The sequence below is a fragment of the Tinamus guttatus genome, unplaced genomic scaffold (genome assembly GCF_059628265.1).
Source record: "Tinamus guttatus ecotype Peru unplaced genomic scaffold, ASM5962826v1 Tinamus_guttatus_pri_ptg000710l, whole genome shotgun sequence".
Classification (NCBI taxonomy): Eukaryota; Metazoa; Chordata; class Aves; order Tinamiformes; family Tinamidae; genus Tinamus; species Tinamus guttatus.
The window spans coordinates 152,311-171,488 of NW_028289244.1; the positions used below are offsets into that span (position 1 = coordinate 152,311).

At 58.0% G+C, this 19,178-nt stretch overlaps 2 protein-coding genes across 2 annotated transcripts in view; one reads left to right on the forward strand and one right to left on the reverse strand.

Annotated features, from left to right (window-relative positions):
* Positions 1 to 6,934, reverse strand: part of SH3RF2 (SH3 domain containing ring finger 2) — a 39,628-nt gene extending 32,694 nt beyond the window's left edge. Inside the window, exon 1 of the mRNA XM_088536966.1 lies at positions 6,563 to 6,934. Within this exon, the coding sequence (XP_088393092.1) occupies positions 6,563 to 6,934 (372 nt within the window). The remainder of the gene's footprint in view (positions 1 to 6,562) is intronic.
* A 9,527-nt stretch (positions 6,935 to 16,461) lies between these two features.
* On the forward strand, positions 16,462 to 18,843 carry GRXCR2 (glutaredoxin and cysteine rich domain containing 2). Its single transcript, XM_088536803.1, has 3 exons — positions 16,462 to 16,806; positions 17,806 to 18,021; positions 18,664 to 18,843. Exons 1-3 carry the CDS (start codon positions 16,462 to 16,464, stop codon positions 18,841 to 18,843), a joined length of 741 nt encoding a protein of 246 aa, XP_088392929.1.
* The last annotated feature ends 335 nt before the right edge of the window (positions 18,844 to 19,178 follow it).

Genomic DNA, 19,178 nt, shown 5'->3' on the forward strand with positions numbered 1-19,178 from the left:
CACATGAAGGGTGGGGTGAAGGAAACATTATCGTGCTCTGCGTTTGGGGAATATTGGCAGGCAGAGTTTAAATGACTTGCCCAGAGGCAAACAGTCCAGAGCAGATCTGAGGGCAACATCCAGGCTATATTCGCGAGGAATAGTGATTTAATAACTGTAAATGAAGAGCTAGTTATTTACATAGTGATTCGAAAGGAAATGTCTTTTTAGCAAAGAAAGGTAATCTGTGAAAACTGCCCTTCATTTGGATTGCTAACTTCTTGCAGCATCCCTTCCCGTCAAGCTGAAGATTGACTGCATTTGAGATGGGACAAATGAGCCCGCTGTGCGTTTCTTTCGTGTGTTCAGGTAGCACAGCACAGTTTTTAGGGCTTTTAGGATCTGATTGGATTGAAAGAGCTATTTGAATGTAAATTAATTGCCATTACCATTCTGTTTTTCTGCTTTTCAGCAGAGGAGATAAGTTCAGCCTTGTCACATAGAACAAAACCATCAAAAGTGACTTTGTCATTTCAATCTTTTCCTATCATTATATTGTGAGGAGTCAGACAGCTGGGTGCTTTCCACATCTTTTCTCCCCCAAGGAGGTCAGCAGCAGCTCCCAAGCCAGGAGGGCAGACGTGTCCTGCTGGAGCTCAGCAAAGCGCCCCCATGTCCTCGGCAGGTGCCAGCCCAGGGCTGGAGCCGCCTGCGGTAGCCGAGCTGAGCAGCCGCTGCCCTGGGCAGGGGCACGTGGGGATCCAGGGCAGCGGCACGTGGGGATCGTGCGGCCTTGACTGGAGCGGGAAAACCGTGTCAGCAGCTGCAGGTGTCGGTGGGTGTGATTTACAGACGGCAGGGATGAAAAGCAACCAAAGGATTATGAAAAAGCTAGTAGTAGAACCTGGCACTGAGGCTCATGGGGCTAATTCCTCGGTTGCACCATTTGTGCACCTCCACGTTGTTTATAATGTGACATCAGTGGCAAATGGGAGCACTTATATAATCTTCTAACTAATATGCCTTTGATATGCAACCACATCAAATGTACATCACTTCTGAACTTTGCTGTTGTCACTCTGGATCTGCAGAGGTGAAGTGGAAAATGGGAAAATGGATGGAAGAAAATGCAGAGCAGCTTCTCATGCAGAGGCTGGGAGGAGCGGGCACGCCGGCAGCCCCAGCGCCGCCGGGGCGCGACTGCGCATCAAGCTGTGCAGGGATTCGCAGCTCGGCAGGATCAGGATCGGTGCCGGGGCTCGTGCAGTGCGTGAGTTAACCTGGCCTTGGCTCCGCTTCCCACCGCGCGTTCCTCTGTGCAGACAGCGTCAAGAGCAAAGGCAGGTCGGCGGCGGCCCAAGAAGCCGTCGTTCCTTGAGGAGGCGGAGGACAGACCATCAGGGAAGGACTGTGTGTGCTGAGGAATCACCGCAGTGTGTTTGCTGGTGCTGGTCTCTGCAGCCGCTGTGTCTGAGTGGCACTGTCTGCATGAAACTTTTTACGCCTCTTCCATTCATGCTTATTGCTATCAGATTTGTTTGTCTCTGCTGTTGTCAGCAATCTGGGATAGTGGTTAAATTGTGTGTCATGGTTTTAAGCCGCATGGAAAACAAAATGTGTCAGCCCTCAGCGTGCCTGGTCATGATGCTTTGTGCCTCAGAATCAGTTCTTGGCAATGGGTGCTTGAACTACAACTGCGAAATCTGTATTTTCTTTTCCTAGACGTGAGCCTCAGTCTCTGCTCCTGCTGCTGATTTCATTAGTCTCCTTTTGCTAGAAAAAAAGAAATGGCTACTAAATGCCACGAATAGCAGCGCTCACTTGGCTGAGGGAACAGGAGTGAGGACGGACTAACTTTTCCCGTGCAGGCTGTGCTGCAGCTTCGTTTGTGCGCAACAAGCTTGCACGGGCTCTGTCCCTGCCCCGTCCTCACTGCAGTTGAAAGCTGACAGAGCCTTGCACCTTCTGCTTTCCCTGCAAGCAGAGATTTTGTTTGCACATCATTTCAGAGAAGTGCTTAATAATGGTACAGCTTTCCATTCCTCTGCAGCCTCTCCCTAGCAGGTATTTTGATGGTACATTAATGTTCATCATGAAGCTGATGCCTTGCATCAGCATTAGCTGCAGGTCAAAGAGCTCCTGGCCTGCATGGTCTCGTGTCCAGACCTGGTGTCTGAGAAGGAAGCCAGGCTTCCCCTTTCTCCATTCCCTAAGTGAGACAGATCTGGAACTGAGGTATGCAAGATGAAAGCAAACGTTTTTTTTCCAAAGAGGCTTGTTTTTTCTTCTCCACAAAACTAATATCTTCTGGATACAGCTTTTGTCTGGGATCCGAAGCAAAGCCTCTTGAAGTGATCTGATTTCCGAAGGATAAATATTTATCTCTCTTAAAACCAGAGCACTAAATTGTATCTCCATCCTGGCACCAAAACAAACTGGAGCTTCCCCAAATCCAATGAAAGGGTCAGCTCAAATATCCACTTTACCAACTGGGGTTTGACTACCTGAAAATAATGGCACACTAAAGTCCAGCATTTAGGAGCAAGCACTTCAGTTTTACTAGTGCGAGACCACAGAGGAGCTGGAGCAGAGTGTGAATCGAAGGCCCGGGTCCATGCTGCTCTTGCCGAGATCCACCCCTGCTTCCCTCTGCGCTGTGAGCATGGTCGCTGTGCGACCCTGCTGCTGTCTCCTCCCCGCAAGGACCAAAGTTACTGCATCAGCCCCAGCAGCTGGAGCTGGGTGGCCCTTGAGCCGACGGCTGCTCCTGGGGCTGGTCTGGCAGAGCCGCAGACCTGGAGCCTCCCCGCTGGCCGTGCTGGTAAGGGGTGAGCATGCTGCGCTGCCCAAATCCTGCCGTGCTATTCCTGACGTGCCAGCTGAGGATGACTCATTGCCTTGGAAACAAATTAAAACACTTTTATGTGTCTGAAGTTCAGTACCTAATTTTGTAAAACTAGGGAAACTGGCTCCTGATATCCACAGTGGAGGTCATCCTGCTTTTTCCTAGCACACGCAGTATCGCCTTGGAGCAGCCCTTTCCCATGTGCATTCCGAATGCACATGGGCAGGAATCCTGCTGCCCTGGTCTGTAGAGCCGTGTCAGGGGCACCCAGAGTCCATGAGGGAGCTCATGGACAGCGTTAAGTGGACAGGGCATAGCCGTGAGGAGCAGCAGCCCTCGCTGTGCGCTTGTAGGGAAGAGCTGAGAGCGGCACCGCAGCAGGAGGCGGGTAAAGGGCCCTGCGAGCTGGTGAGCCCCCCGTAGGAGGGCAGGGGGACGTCTCCGTTCCCCGGCTCATGCCAGGGCCGCTAGCTGGGAGCCGCGTTTGCCCCGCAGCAGCATGGGGCACATGTGCCAGCAGGCGGCACGCAGAGCTGCCCCACGGCAGGGCCGCTGCCCCGGCCAGCCCCGAGCGCCACGGCCACACGCCGCCTGCTCGCCTGCCGGGGCAATGGCAGAGCCCCCTCGTGAGAAAAATTCAGTGTCACATCTTCCTTCCTAATCAAGCTGTGTTTTACTTTACAGCGTTTCTACAGAGTGCTGCCACCAGCCTCCTTCCTGGCTCCGAGGCTGTGACCTTGCCGCAGGGCGCGTGGCTCCGCTGCGTTCACAGCGCCCCTTCCGAGCTCCCGACCCCGCCACGTCCCCTGCAGTGCCAGGTGGGAGGCACCCGACGCTGGCAGGAATGGCCGTCTCCTTGCAGCAGGTACAAGGTTCTAAACTGTGTGCCAAGGGGAAAAAGAAACTGTATGATAAATCTATAGAAGGTGCGAGCTGGCTGTGGGAGGCAACTAGTCGAAGAGCTTAACTTTTTTTTTTTTTTTAGAATGAGACAAATTCTGATAGTTGTGGAGAAAAATTGGGGTAAATCCTTTTTTCTTGAGGTTCTCAAGGCCACACATTTTTTAGGCAAAGCCAGAGGCCGTCATAGCTGGCGGCAGGGCGGTGGCTGTGCTGCAGCAGCCTGGCTCCTGCGACACTGTCCTTGTGGCTCGGGAGCCTTCCCGGTGGGAAAGCAGCCAGCGCTGCCCTAGACCGGGGCTCCAAGGGTCTGGGGGAACCCCCTGTTTGCAGTGTTTGCTCAGCACTTGTGCAGCCCCTGCCCAATAGGGCTGCACAGGGTTTCAGCCCTGTGAGCTGCACAGGTTAGGAAGGGTTTGCTTTTGGGAGGGATGTCACACAGCGAGCAGGTCTGAAAATGGGTTTGCTCCTGCTAGGTGCAAGCAGGCAGGTCCCTTTGAATAAGGGTTCAAAAAGATCTAGCAGCCTAAATCCTGTTTGCCAAACTGAAAGAGGAGCTGAAGATGTTTCTGGAGGAGAAGAAAATACCAAGGCACAGTCACTATTTATAGATGTCTGTGTGAAGGTGGCAACGTTGGAGTGCAGCGTATTTTTATCCCAATAGAGGAGGTATCTCCCACAAAATGCTAGAGGGGGCTTGTTACAGCACTCGGTTCATGCAAAGAGAAAATAGCCTAAGTTCCAGTTCAATTTGAATGTCCTGTGCTTTCTAGGGGCAAACTTTCATGCTCTGCATTCTGCTCTGGCTCCCTTGGCCCCTGTGTTCGCTGCGTTATGAGATCCGCCGTGCCGATGGTGTTCCTGGGCTTGGCGGGTCGCTGCTGAGGGTCCAGTCCTGCTCTGTACCTCACCGGGAGAGCCTGGCCGCCTGTGGGAGGCTGCCAGCTCACAGGGATGTTTAATGCAGGACGTAACCACATCTTGCACATGCTGGGGGAGGCTCTTAGGAGATCAAAGGATTCCCTGTGGATTATTTACACATTCACCTCCTAGCAAACCCTTTATTCTTGGATTCCAGACACTTTGTTATGTGGAGATCTTGAAATATCCAGTCTTGAGCGCTCTGCAGAGATGTTACAAATCTGGAAACCCAGCTAGGCTTCTCTGGAGCAGCTCGAGGGGCAGAGCCCACTGTCCTTGGTGCAGCCTCTTACACAGCCTCTTTCAGATGCTGCTTTGTCCATGGGCAGGTGTGTATATCCCACAATATGTATGTGTGTGTCCTGGATATACATGGCAGTGTTCATATACACGCACCAGAATGTATCCATTCTATGTTAATAGGTAGGAATTACATTCAAAAGTGTTTAAATGCTAGCAGATAAGAAATATTTGGGTTGGGCTGTAACTCCCAATGTTCTTTAACATATATACAAATACTCCCTCTGTTTTTAAGACATTGTGAAATTCCTGACTGCCACAGCCCATGCCTTATTTTATAGCTGGTATTATCTTACAGCATGCACCATCTCCCATAAAATGCTGGAGGGGCATGTTCCAGCACTCAGTTCATGCAGCCTATATCATATATCACAGGTAATACGGAACAACCATGGCCCTGTGGAGCCGGGCCTGGGCAGGGATCCCTGCGCGGGCAGGGCCGCTGCTCTGCCCTCCCCACTGCTGCCCGTGCTAAGGGGCGTCCACAGCTGTGCCCCGCGCTGTCCTGCACTGCCCCGCACCATCCTATGCTGCTGTCCTGTGCTGTCCCGCACTGCCCCGTGCTGTCCTGGGCTGCCCTGCACTGCCCTGCGGCATCCTGCACCGCCCCGTGCTGTCCTGTGATGCCCCACACTGCCCTCCACGTGGGTTTGTTCCGCGAGCAACACCGCGGTGACCCTTCACAGCACGGGTCTGGCCCGGGCGCTCGCGCGGCTGCCGCGTCACCGCATGTCCCCCTGCGCGGGGCCCGGCCAGCGCTCGCCTCATGCACACAGATGTTGGCTGCGGCTCCGCCGTTCTGGAAGACGCGCGGGCCTTTAGCAGCCACTTGAATTACGCATTGGAATATTGTAAACAGCTCTGTGGAAACTTCTATAAGGAATACTGCAGGTGGAAGAAGTGGAATCCCGGGAACATTATGCAGGGAAAAGGAAACCACCAGGCAATCTCACCCAGACTCAGTCTGAACCAAACTGCTTTAACAGGTCTAATGACATGGCTTAATTATTCAAGAAAACCTTGAGTACTCTCAGAGAAAATGACAAAAACGATTTAGAACTTTAAAATTAACCTAGCAAATCAGTCCCTAGATAAAATAACAAGTAACTTGCTCCAAATTTGTTGCTAGTTAATCTCAGATTGCTTTGCCAAGGACTTAAGTGCCATTATATCCTCTCCAACATTTTAATGGATGGGGAAACTGAGGCTCAGAGAAGTGAAATATCCTTCTCCACCCCCAGCAGTTAAGGCTTTGCACTTACTGACTTAATTGCTATCAATAAACATCAATGTTGCCTGGAACTTGGAGCAGCTGAGATGCCTCCTCCAAAAGCCATGAAGCACCTGCGAGCTCTGGGGCAGAGCAGCTGCTGCCGAGTTGCCGAAAGAAGGACAAGTTTTGGAGTAAGCTTGGGAGTGAATGCACTTACTGTTGTACCAAACTCAAAATAGTTAAATATCACAGGGAAATAACGGCCAGATTTGCACACAGACAAACGATCTCTCACCTAAAACCTTTTGGCAGTATCAGTAACATGGAAGTTTCATAGGTCTTGGCACACAATAAAATAGCCCCTTGTATTTATAGAAATAGTGACAAATGTGGGCTCTGCTTACCCCTTCCATGTGCATCCTGGGACTTGGTGCCAGCCGGTACTGGTGGAGCTGTAGCCCTCTGGGGACTCTGCGGATGGATGCCGGGGAGGCCAGGAGGCCGGCCCGCTGCATGGAGCCGAACCTGGTGCCATTCTGCGCGCAGCGGGCGCCGTCCAGCAGGCGGATGAGCAGCAGGTTGGATGGCAGCTGCTCAATGCTGCAGAGCACCAGCGTGCGGCACTCGGGGCACCGGAGCTCCTTCTGGCACTTGAGGATCCTCTGCAGACAGGGCTTGCAGAAGGTGTGCTGGCATGGCAGCACCTTGGCGCTGCCGTCGAGCTTCTCAAAGCACACGGGGCACTCCAGCAGCTCCAGCAGCGCCAAGTCGTCCATCCTCCCCGTCACAGCAGAGCCGGAGCCATCCGCGTGGTCCTCTCTGCGCCCTCGGAAATGACTCCAGAACGCCGGGCTCAGGCAGCCATCCTGCACGAGGGAGAAGGGAGGAGGAGAAAGAGAGCAGAACTTGACTGCTACAGTATGCGAGATATCCCACCTACATTGCGAAGCGGTGCCTCACGAGCCAATTTGCAAATGTATACGTTGCGCTCACATCCACATTTGAAGTGAGTCACTCGTGATTCAGTACAAGCAGGAGCTGTGTTTGGGCTCGTGCCAGATGCAGAGGAGACCCAGGTTCTGCTCACCGGGCAGAAGAGTAACTGTAGCGCTGAGCGCGGCGCCTCCGCCGGGCAGGGTGGCGGGACGGCTCCCGTCCCTGCCCCTGCTGCGAGCAGTTTGCTGCAACGCACTGCTCTGCAGAGTGCAACTGGCAGCGCAGGGAGACGCAGCAGCGCCGACACAAGCGGCTCCGATAAACATCGCATCTGACCTGTTTACTCGCAGCTCCGCTTGGAAGCGGCGTTGCTGCACACAGTCCCTCCTACACCTACACACCGCCTCGTTTTCGAGATCAGTCCTAATTAAGCTTTCTATCTGCCAGGTTTGACAGCAGTTCTATAAAAAGTCACTTAAGCACCAATATTATCCTTTTTTACCTGGGAGAGAGACCAGGGAAGAGCTGTAGCAACATCCTCACCCCGTTGGGCTGTGCTGGCTCACGGAGCGACCCGGCGGATTATTCCTCCCACAGCGTGAAGTCACTCAACCTGTTTAGCTCCTTTCGGCACTGCAAGCTGATTTAAACTGAAACATAGACAACTCCTGGAGTCAAGTCCTGACTTGTGGAGGCAGCAGCGCCTCAGCGCGCGGACGGGACTCGGCGCTGCGGCGCTTTGGTGAGCGCGCTTGGGAAATCTAATGAGAGCCTGGGCGCCAGAAATGTTTTCCGTTCCAATGTTAAAGCAAACGTTGACCACGCTTCTGCAAGCAGCGTGGCGCGTTTGCCCACATCAAACCCCAGGCTTTTCTAGGGCGCCTTGCGAGCAGTCCCCGCTGCTCTGAGGGGCAGTGCCGCGAGGCGCCTGCTTGTTGAGCTCGCCCCAGCAACTGGCTGCAGAAAGGGGCAAACAGCACTAACCCTGGCAGCACCATGACCTGCGCGCTGCGGGGCTCCGACCGCGCAGGGACGCAGCTCCCTCCTGGGCGGCCAGCCCGGCCCTGCGGGACGGGCTGTGTGGATCACACGCGAGGGCCGGCCGTGTCTCGGCTCTCTGCACCACCCGAGCCCGTTTCTTGGAAAGGGAGAGGCTGCTGGGAAAGCTGCAGTCCTGCAGTGCTTGACTAAGCACGAGCGGCCACGCGAGTCAGGAGGACAAGGAAACCTGAGGTTCGCTAGCGCGAGCGGCGCTGCCACCCCAGGCTTGGAGCAGTGGCTCCTGTGGCTCCTGGGGGATCCTGGCCGCTGCGCCGGGTCCTGCACAGACCCGCTCACGGAGTGGGGCAGGGCACGGCCAGGTCCCAGTCGACAAGCATGCTGTGCCACCTCCAAAGGCCAGGACTACTCCGTTCCCTCAGGGATGCTCCCGGCCCATGTGGCACAGGGATGTGTGTGGATGTTCACACCGTTTTCTTTCTGTGGCAGCTCCTTACACCCTTGCTGACTTTTCCAACAGTATTCAGAGCGTAAATGACAGTGCGACTGTAGACTCCTGCTGTGGCTGTTACTCTACCAAGAGCCCTGATGTGCAGACGGGACCACTGGGCACGTTCAGATCCATGAGGATTTAGCACACGAGGCACTCGCCGCCCTGTAGAGGCTGCTGCTGCTGCCACCGTCGCTGCTGCCGCCTGCTCTGTGGCATGGCAGCCTCCGTCAGTCCTGCTCCGCAGGGCTCTGCCCGCAGGAAGGGTCTCCCGGCTGGAAGATGCAGGGGGGCTGGATCAGGGGCTGGAAATGGGGTGGGAAGGGGCTAGGGGGATTTTGCGGATCTTTCAGTGCCACTGCTCTGGGGTGGGTCCCGCTTTCTCAGCGGAATTCCCGTCTAGCTGCTGTCTCCGCTCATACCAACATGTTGCCTAATGGGAGCAATAAGTAATGCAGGGAAGATCCAAGATATACTTTCCTTACAACCTCTACCATATCTCAATTGCGTTTTTACAACACACGAGCACTGCAGGCATCTCGAGCGAGAGGAAACCACTCCACATCTAAATGAGGCGGCTCTATCTGCTGCGTTTATGGCTAATGCCTCATCTGGTATTCGGCACATACCACATTCCTCCCTTCTCTTTTTTAGCGGACTGTTTGCAGGAGAAACCAGAGGAACTGGGAATGTGGGTGCTTCGAAACTTCCCCCCAACCTGCACAATATGATTTTTGTTGCAAGCAAAAGTTTATTTTTTAAAATGGTGGCTCTTTGGCTAAATGGAAACATTGACAAACATCTCCAGGATAATGCAAAAAACAATTACTGTATCCTGTTTCATCTCAGCTTCCCATTTACTTCGGCATTTCTTTGTAGTCTGTCATATGGTGATTTGTGCTTGGCTGACTGAGTGCAAACGTCTTAATGAGTGCTCTTGGAAACACCTTCGTCTCGCGCGCAGGCACTTCTCATGCAGTGCTCGGCACAAGCCACGCTGGCAGCAAAGGTTTTGGTTATGTTCTCTCCCCTATTTCCATTCCAGGATTAAGACTTACACGTTGTATTTTTATCTGATTAGAAATGAAAAAAAATGTTATGTCACCTTATGACTGAGAAGTGACAGGAAGTGAAGTTGACAAGAGCAGTTCACGCTCAGTACGATCTGGTTTGCTTGGCGAGCACCTTTGTGTTGTGCCTGACCCTTGTGCAGGAGCGGGTCTGCTCCAGCTGTGCTGTGGGGGAGAGCGGCAGGATGGACACGCGCGGAGGAGCCTCTCCTGCAGCGCCCGCTGCTGCAGCGCGGCCTGGCCCGGCCGAGCGGCTGCCTCTGCGCGGGCTGCTCCCTGCGGCAGTGTCAGGGGGCAGGGCCCGGCACAGGGGGTGCGCCGTGCCGTGCTGTGCCAGGCCGTGCTGTGCCACGCCGTGCTATTCCATGCTGCCCTATGCTGTGCCGCACCATGCTATCCTGTGCCGCACTGTGCTGTGCCGCTCCATGCTATTCCATGCTGCACTGTGCTATTCCGTGCCGCTCTGTGCTGCGCCATGCTATTCCGTGTTGCGCTGTCCCTCAGCGTGCTATTCTGTGCTGTGCCATGCCATGCTATTCCGTGCTGTGCTACTCCGTGCCGTGCTGTGCTATTCCATGCCGCTCTGTGCTATTCTATGCTGCGCTGTGCCGCGCCATGCTACTGTGCTATTCCATGCCGCACCGTGCTATTCCATGCCGCTCCGTGCTATTCCATGCCGCGCTGTGCTATTCTGCGCTGCGTCGTGCCACACTGTGCTATTCCGTGCCGTGCTATTCCGTGCTGCTCCATGCTATTCCGTGCCGCGCCGTGCTATTCCGTGCCACCCCATGCTATTCCATGCTGCGCTGTGCCACTCTGTGCTATTCCGTGCCACCCCGTGCTATTCCATGCCACCCCGTGCTATTCCGTGCCGCCCCGTGCCACGCTGTGCCACGGCGCTGCCTTCCCGCCAAGGTGATGGCAGCTGTAGCCCTGGTGTCTCCTCAGGGTTGCAGGATGCCAAGGCTCTTCCTGCCAAGAGGAGGGTCCTAAATGGCCTCGTACCGGGAGGCTCGGATCTTGCCTGCAGCCTCTGGCTCCCAGCGCAAGCAGAGCACAAGGATGCTCACGCTGAGCATTTGTATAATGGCTAACTCATCTGTGAAGCACCCTGCAGGCCAAGCAGTGCTCCCTGTTATACATGGGGAAATTATGCGTGGGAGATAAGGCCACAGAGCAAATCCCCGTGCAGTTTGGGACCAGGGTGTAATACTGCCCTGCTCCCCCGCTTACTGCTCTGACCGCCCCATGGAGCTGCACCTTCTGCACTGGCCATGGGGCTCCAAACGGGGAACTTGGCCAGGCAGAGCTGGGAGCTGCTGTCTCCCCTTCCCCTGGGGAGGTCCCTGTGAGCAGCCCGTGGCTCTGGGCTGCCGGGGATGCTCCTTGCGGAGCTCCCGCCGTGCCGTTCCCGCCATGCTGGCAAGTGGGGCGGTAGCACCTAAAGCAGCGGCAGTGCTGGTGCTTGATGCACTCTCCGTGCCCAGCAGGACGGGCACGGTCTGCCCGCTGCCCTGCGGAGCGCTTGGCCTGTCCCCTTGCACCGCTGCATCTGAGCATGGCTCCAGTGCGGTCCCAGCCTGAGAGCCGACATGCTTCATGTGCCGCTTTCCTGGGGCCTCATCATCTGGTGCCAGTGTCCCTGCCGCAGCAAAGCCAAGGTGCCCAGCCCATCCTGCAAGGCCCTCCTGGCTGCTCCGAGGAGCGGGGCCGGCCTCTGCCAGTGCGAGCGCCAGACGCAGCACAGTGCAGGGCGAGGCGCGGGCAGGGCGGGCTGGCGGCTGGGGCTCACGCTGCCGGCGCAGGGCACTCGCGGGACCCGTCCCCACACGAGGCACTCGCGGGGCTATCCCTGGCCGTTGCTGTGTTGCTCCCGCCCTGCTCCCATGTGCTGCTGTGACCCTGCTGCTCTGTGGCTGCAGGCAGCAGCCGAGGTACCCATGTGCCCCTGGCCCCTGTGCAGCTCGCCTCGCGGCTCCGGACAGCCACGAGCTTCCCGGCCTCATTGCGCCGCTTGAAAGAAAGAGTTTCTTGTTACCTGCTCTGAGCGTGATGTGTTTGGACGTGACTGACGATTTCCAGTGCTCGGTGTTACGATGCACTAAGGAATTAACAGGCCTGTGTACTTATTAACCCGAGATCACACGGAGCTTGACGAAGCCAGGTGTAATTGCTCACTTTGAAGGGGCAGAGATGGCGATTTGCCAAGGCCAGAATGGGCGGGCTGAGCGGGCAGAGCAGACAGCAGTGCACGGGCAGAGCGGGTGGCAGCGCACGGGCAGAGCGGGTGGCAGTGCACAGGCAGAGAGGGCAGAGCAGGCAGAGCAGACAGCAGCGCATGGGCAGAGCGGGCAGAGCAGACAGCTCTGCGCAGGCAAAACGGGCGCCACGGGTGCCGAAGCAGCCCCGGCTGGCCGTGCCCCACATGTGGCTTCACGCATAGTGAGGCCTGGTTGGATCATTAGCACTAGCCCTCCTGCTCTTCCAGGCACGCGAACAGGTCAGGGAGCGCCACGGGCAAGGGACACACCCGTCCTCCTGCGGGCGTCTTGCCCTCTCTGTGCTGGGGCAAGTGATGGTGGCAGGGCCGCAGGGGAGCCAGGGCCTCGTGGGACGCAGCTCGTACAGTTCCTGCGGGTCCCGTAGCGCCGTGTCCCGTTGATGGCACCGCCGGGGCTGAGCTTGTGCACGAGGGCCATGCGCGAGGGCTCCGTGTCAGCCCCAGGGCTGGCAGAGGCGAAGGTGCGAGGGCCGCGCACTACGCTCCGAGCCTAACACACAGCTCAAACGGATGCCTTCCTCCTCCTCCTGCGGGGAAGCAGGGACCTTCTCTGCTGTTTTTAGAAGCTGGAGGGCAGGGAAAGGGGGCCTACTTGCAAACTGCGACAAATTATAGATCTAAAGCTACCAGCTTGTCCTCCTACCCACCCGCAAGCACAGCCCGCTCACGCTGCCGTGGCTGCCTGCCGAGGCAGGTGGGGGCAGAGCCTGCCCGCAGCCGCGCCAGCCGGATCCGTGTGTGGTGACTCCAGCCAGGTCCATGTGTGACGGGTGTCTGTGTGTGGGGACTCCAGACAGGGTCTATGTACGGTGACTCCAGCAGGGTGTCCGTGTGTGGTGATATGAGCCAGGTGTCCGTATGCGGGGACTCCAGCAAGATGTCTATGCGCGGCTGTGTGTGCCGGGTGCCCGGGCAGGGCAGACACCCACGAGGCCCCGTCCTGTGCAATCCTTCACCCTCTGCCTTTCAGGGCTCGGGGGTTGTGCTGCCCTCGCACTCACCTGCCCTGCACGGGTGTCTACCCTGCCTGGGCACTCGGCGCACACGGCCGCACACGGACACCCGGCTGGAGTCACTGCATATGGTCCTACCCAGCACAAGCCCTGCAGAGCAGAGAGCTCCGGCGCCCGCCGTGCAGCGCGGAGCTGCCCAAGCCCTTGTGGCACCCTGGCAAATGCTCCTGCAGTGGCCGGGCAGCTGTTGGCAGGAGCAGCTGGTCCAGTGCTCGCTGCTTTTCCCCCTCACCGCCTGGTGCTGCAGGAGCCCCTCATGCAGGACGCCCGTTTCCGCTCAGCAGCGCTGCCTCACGGGGACTCCTCCAGCACTTTTTGTGGAGATGCCAGCTGGGAGGCTACTCAAGCTGCTGGACGCTTCTCTTTCCCGCTGAAGCGGATTCACAGGTTGGGGGTGCACAGACAGCAGAGCAATCCATGCATTTCTAACGCGTGCGCGTCCCTTCCACAAGCATGGCACTATCGCAGGCATGTCCCTTCCACAAGTATGGTGCTGTCGCGGGGCACCTCTGCTGGTGCCGGTGGGTCACGGCGACCCCATCCAGGGCGGCCCTCGTGGCCCGGGCAGCGGTGCCTGCGCAAGGACGTGGCCCTGGGCCAGGGAGGCAGCGTCTGCCCGTGGCGAGGGCAGGGCTGGGGCCATGGTGCCAGCCGGGGTCCGCACAGTGCTGGCAGCGCCCTCCTGGGCTTTCCTCGCCGCAGGAACACGTCGCAGGGGAGGCAAGGCCAGCACTACTGCAGCACTCGGCCAGGCCCCGGCGCCGGGTGAGCGGGAGCGGGGCTGGAAGCTGCCGGGAGAGGGCTCCGGCCTGTGCAGAGAAGCCAGAGACCTGGCTCGGCTGGAGGCAGCAAGGGGATGTTGTGGGTGGACGGCAGCACCCTGCGCAAGCAGCCCTTGAAGAGAGCGGAGACTGGGGCTGCGGGAGAGCATCGCCCGCAGTGCCAAGACCTGCACTGGGGGCGGGAAGGCTTCTGCTCACTGGGGGAAGGAGCCTCTGCAGCAGCCAAGGGCTCCTGGCAGCTTGGCCGGCCTACGGGGGCCGTTGGAGTGACGCGGAGCCACCGTTGAGCGCCGGATCACCAGGCTGGGCCGCAAACGCTGTGCAGGCAGCGTGCTGCTCCGGCGCGCCGCAATAGCTGGGGACAGGTTGCCCCCTGGTGCAGGGAATCCCGGCAGGAAACGCTGCTGTGCTCGTGGCGGCGGCGGCACAGCCATGGCTACGGCCACAGCCACAGCTACAGCCGCAGCCACGGCCGTGGCTAAGGCCAGAGCTATGGCCATGGCCACAGCTATGGACACGGCCACAGCTATGGTCACAGCCACAGCCACGGCCACTCGCGAGGCGGCAGCACGGCCATGCCCGGCCTGTGTCAGGCGCAGCCCCTGCGCCTCCCGGCGCGCGACATGTTCAGCACCGCTTTCCTTGCCCGCCAGCCGCGCTGGCTCCAGCCCCATCGCTGATCCTGCGGCGCCGGCTTGGCCCCGCTGCGGCAGGCCTGGCTGTGCGGATGGGGCCTGCGCTGCTGTGCTGGGCCAGGTGCGAGGCTTCCGCGGGTGCCGCGGCTGCAGCCGAAGCGCCGCTCTGCGTCCCGCCTTGGTGCTGACAGCGGCCCTGGCCACGCCAGGAGCGGCCTCCTGCCTGCTCCATGGAGCAGAGCCCAGCAAGGAGCCGAACCTGCTGAAGTGGGGTGGAAACGTGGCCCCAAAGGCCAGGCTCCCTCATGTCACTTGCAAACACAGATTGCTACCAGGTGCTCACACTGGGATCCCGCATGGTGGCTTTGAACCTCGCTTCCTCTTTGATTACTTTAATTGGAGCTTATTTGCTTTTGATTTGAGGGATGTAATGAAGTGTGATTTGTGTCAGACAAGGCTTGCTGGTGAACCTTGGAAAAGGGCTGACTCACTCAGTGCACGGGAGGGGAAAGGTGGATCAAACTTGTCAGTTAAACACAGGAGAACTGAGTTTCATTAACGCAGACTGAAGTTGTTCTGCAAAGGAAGGATCCCCTCTGTGAGCAGGGAGCCCCGCGGCGGTGCCTGGGGCCGAGGCTGCCCGCAGGGATCTCTGGGCACGCTGGAACGGGCTGTCCCGGTGGCACTCCCTTTCTCGGCCGCTGAAGGAGTCATTCTCACCAAAATGAAATGGCTGAGAAGATTTACCCTTAAGAGCTCTGGTTTTAAATTATAGTATATGGTCCAGCCAGGGTGTAGGCAGAACCCTTGGCTCAAGCCCCTGCTGAGAAAACCACATCAGCTGGGGAAGCAGTTTACTGAGACATGGAAACTCCAAAGAAGAAAGACTAACTATTGCTGTGTGCATTTGGTATAAGTAAGTATTACGAGGTCTTTAAGGGGCAGAGAGCAGTCACTCTGCTGAGGCATTTTGTGCAAAATACACTTTTCATAAACAGCCTCTCACATTTCTTTCCATTTGAGAGGAGGGAATAAAAGCCCAAGCAGCCACAGAGCTGGGCAGGGCAGAGCAAGCAGCTACTTCTGGAGAGCAGGAAAGTGCTGGGGAGCTGGCAGGGAGCTTCAAGCAACGGCCTGTGGTTGCGACGGGGACACAGGGGACTCATGCACCGGCACCGGCAGCAACGAGGAGCTTTAGCCCCCGAAGTGCGTGTGGGTCGGGAAGCAGCATCCCACAGAGCCGCCCCTCCAACGGAGACGTGTCCGTTGCTGGTGCTGGGCACAGTCTGGCCCCAGGCTCTGCTCTGCGCCCGGCCACCCGTACAGGAATAAAGCGGGTAGAATGGGACATGGCCGATGCTGGGGAGCTCTGCTTTCTACCTGCCTCGGGCCAGCGAAGGGGCTGTGTGAGCAGCAGCAGAGGATGCTGGGGTCTCGGTCGGTGAGACCTTTCAAAACCAGAAAAGCAAAACCAGAATGGTCCAAGGGCCCCAGCAGCCAGCAGGAAATACAGAGAGGGATTGAAAGCCGCAGTGAGGGGAAATCTTAATTAGATCTCCTCCAACCTGGAGAGAAACACGTTTGGATTAAAGCGAAATAGAGCTTTGTGCTCTCAGGGCTTCAGAGCGAGAATGGGAGAGGAATAATTCACACTGGCCACTTGCAGAGCTGGATTGCTTTTTCTCTGAACTTGTCTTTTTAGCTTTTCACCTTGTCAGAAAACTGAAAAGCTGCTGGTGTGTTTGGGGTGCTTCTTATCGCACTATGTAGCAGAAGCATTTCCATGGCTTCAGAGGACAGGCAGTTTCCTAATTTAATCCTTTCCTCCCGAGGTTAACTCCTTTTCTCATCTCGTAAGGCAGCCTCTCCACCATTCAGTCAAGTTCAGCAAAACCCGCCTTATATTTCAGCCCTGTAAGTATTTTCTCTTTGTGAATATCTATCAATATTTAACACAGCGGTGTCAGCTTTGCTGTAAGATGAGAGGAACGACCAGAAACCTTGAATTATGCATTGCGTGGCTGGGAGAGCTTTCTCTGGGACCGAAAGCTCTCCTGGCTGAGCTGATTCCAGGAGCTGCAACCGGGAAGTCATAAAATGGATGAGCCTCAGAAGAAAGTCAGCCAAAGGCCCGAGGGGAGACCCCGCAAGGTGAGGTTCAAGATATCCTCGGCCTACAGCGGCCGGGTGCTAAAACAAGTGTTTGAGGATGGCCAGGAGCTGGAGCCCCCCGCGAAGGAGAGCTCTCGGCGCCTCATCCGCCACAGCTTCGAGCCGGAGGGTCATTTCTGTGGCCTGGGGGAGGCCCCGGAGCCTGGGCTTTGCTCCCCAGCCAAGCTTACCGCCCAGAGGATCAGTATATTCAAGGACGACAAGAAATACAATCTCACGAGCACCTCGCGTCTCCTCAGTGACTGCCAGTCAAGTGAAAGTCCTTGCAGGGTGAGTAACGCCCAGCCTAAGTTCTTCACGCTCTGTGCAAGATGTCGGTCAGCTGAGCCCTTTTCACAGTAACGCGGCGGCTGCAAGCTCAGCCTGGGACCTCACTCAGCTGCAGCTCAGTCCTGCCAGTCCTGTCTGTTGAAACGGGTCTGCAAATCTCGGTCTGTTCCGCCCTGATCGCGGGCTCTGCTTCCTCTGCAGCTGCAGGCGCTGCACAAGGGCGGGCAGCAGAGGGGCGGCACCTGCTCTCTGTGCTGCAGGCGACGCCGTCCCGTTTCGTGGGACATGTCCATCCCCAGGGAACGTTTGCCCAAGGGAAGGACACGCAGGCGCTCCTGTCTCCACCATTAATTTGTTCCGCATCTTGGGTAACCCTCCCCTCTCCCCCTGCGCTTACCTAGCCATAACCACTCTGGTAACCATGCTGGCTGCTTGGTACCCATATCCAGCCGGGAGCACCATGTCCGCTCACCAATACAAGGCTTGTAAGAAGCGTCTGTAAAGGGAGGGCTCCTGCCCGCTGCTGCCCTTGCCCTGCAGGCCCGCGAGCAGAGTGCAGGGCCCGGTGCCGGTGCTGCCGCAGAGGCTCCTCAGGAGCAGGGCTGCTAGACCCGAACCCTGCAGGGCGCAACGTGCACAGGTGGAGCAGCCGGCCACGACCCTTCGCTCAGAGTGGGGAAGGGGGCTCTGAGTGAAGCGCTGCCCTCAGGAAGGCGTTTGGCCACCGCAGGTTAGTGCCCTGGTGTGCGGGGCTGAAGCAGGGGTGTGCAGCCCAGGGAGCTTTGCCCGCCTGGAACGGACACCAAAGCAGCGCTCACAGCATTCACCACCCAGTCCCCACCTGCCTTGGCCACTGTGGCCACCGGCCTGCCCTGCGCCAAGCCCGGGCAGAGCCCATGCCAGGGACTGGGCAGAGCACGGTGCCTCGGGAGGGCCAGGCGGCCGCAGGGTTGGCGGCGGGTTTTGTGCAGGCGAGATGCTCATGACACCCTTCTGCAGGCCCCCCCGATTCTAGATTTTGGCAAGATCATCATCTACACAAATAACCTGAAAATCATTCGGGCGCCAATGGACCAGAAAGGGCTTGTGAGAAGAATCATCCAGACTGAGGGAATGAATGACTGGGCCTTCACGTGCCGGGAAAGCAAAGAGAGATTTAGTGACGGACACAGAAAAGATGTGGACAAAAAGGCGGCCTGCAGCCAGCATGTGCAGGTAAGGAACGTGCAGCAGGGATTCTGCTGAGGCCTCGGGGCTCCCAGGCCTGGTCATGTGCCGGGTTGGCCCACCCGGCCTGGCTGCGCCTGCGTTGGTGCTTCACTAGGAAGAGTCGTGTCGCTCCCCTCCCGCTCGGGCCGCAGTCAGTGAGCACTGCCGCGTGCTCGCTGCACACTCAGCACGCTCGCCTTCCCCGGTCCTTTTCCCCATAGAGGTTCTTGCCCTGTTTATTATCTCGGCTGCGGTCTATCCATGAGCCCCATGTCCCTGGGGAGGAGGAGGAGGAGGCTGCAGAGCCTCTGCAGGCTGAGCATGGCCGCACGGCTGAGCCTGCCAGGGCAAACGCTTCCAGCCACCTGCCGTCGTGTCGTGGCACGTGAACACACCCCGCTCGCCAGCCCTCCCCGGCCCGGAACCCCAGTTCCTCTGGTCACAGCCTGACCCCACGGAACATAATTCCGCTGTGCAGGCAGCAGGAGCTTTGCTCCTCTGCAAACCTGCTTGCTCCAGAGGAGGAGAACAGCTCTGCAAGGCACCGTGTCAGTGTTCAGGGTAACTAATGACCCTCAGGGAGCTGGGCGCCACGCGTGTACGGGAAGGGCAGGCCGCACGGTAATGCCTCCGCACGCTCTGTTTCAGCGAGGAGCCGCCGCGCGCGCCTGCCCGCAGTGCTGCGGCTCAGGCGCGGCGCCCTGCGCACTCTGCCACGGCAGCAAGTTCTCAACGCTGGCCAGCAGGTTCAAGGAGTCCTACCGGGCGCTGCGCTGCGCCGCGTGCAACGAGAGCGGCCTACAGCCCTGCCGCACCTGCAGTGCGTGAGCCGCCCCGCCGTGGAGCCGTGCACCGCCAGCACGCCCACAGGACTCTCCCCAGCGCCAGCACCACGGGAGTAACGGGACAACGGGAACAACGCCGCCCCAGCGAGATCCCCTGGCCTGCGAGGGCCCTCCGAGGCACCGCACGCTGCGGGCCAGGCAGGCTGCAGGGCGGCACGGGCTGGCAGGGCCCTGCACCAGAGCGGGTGTCCTGCCACCAAATGAGTGTCCTGCTGCGAGCCGGGTGTCCTGTCACCAGCCGAGCGTCCTGCAATGAGCCAAGCGCGTGGCCGCAGCGCCCCGGGCGCAGTCCCGCCATGCAGTCAGCGCTGCTGCTCT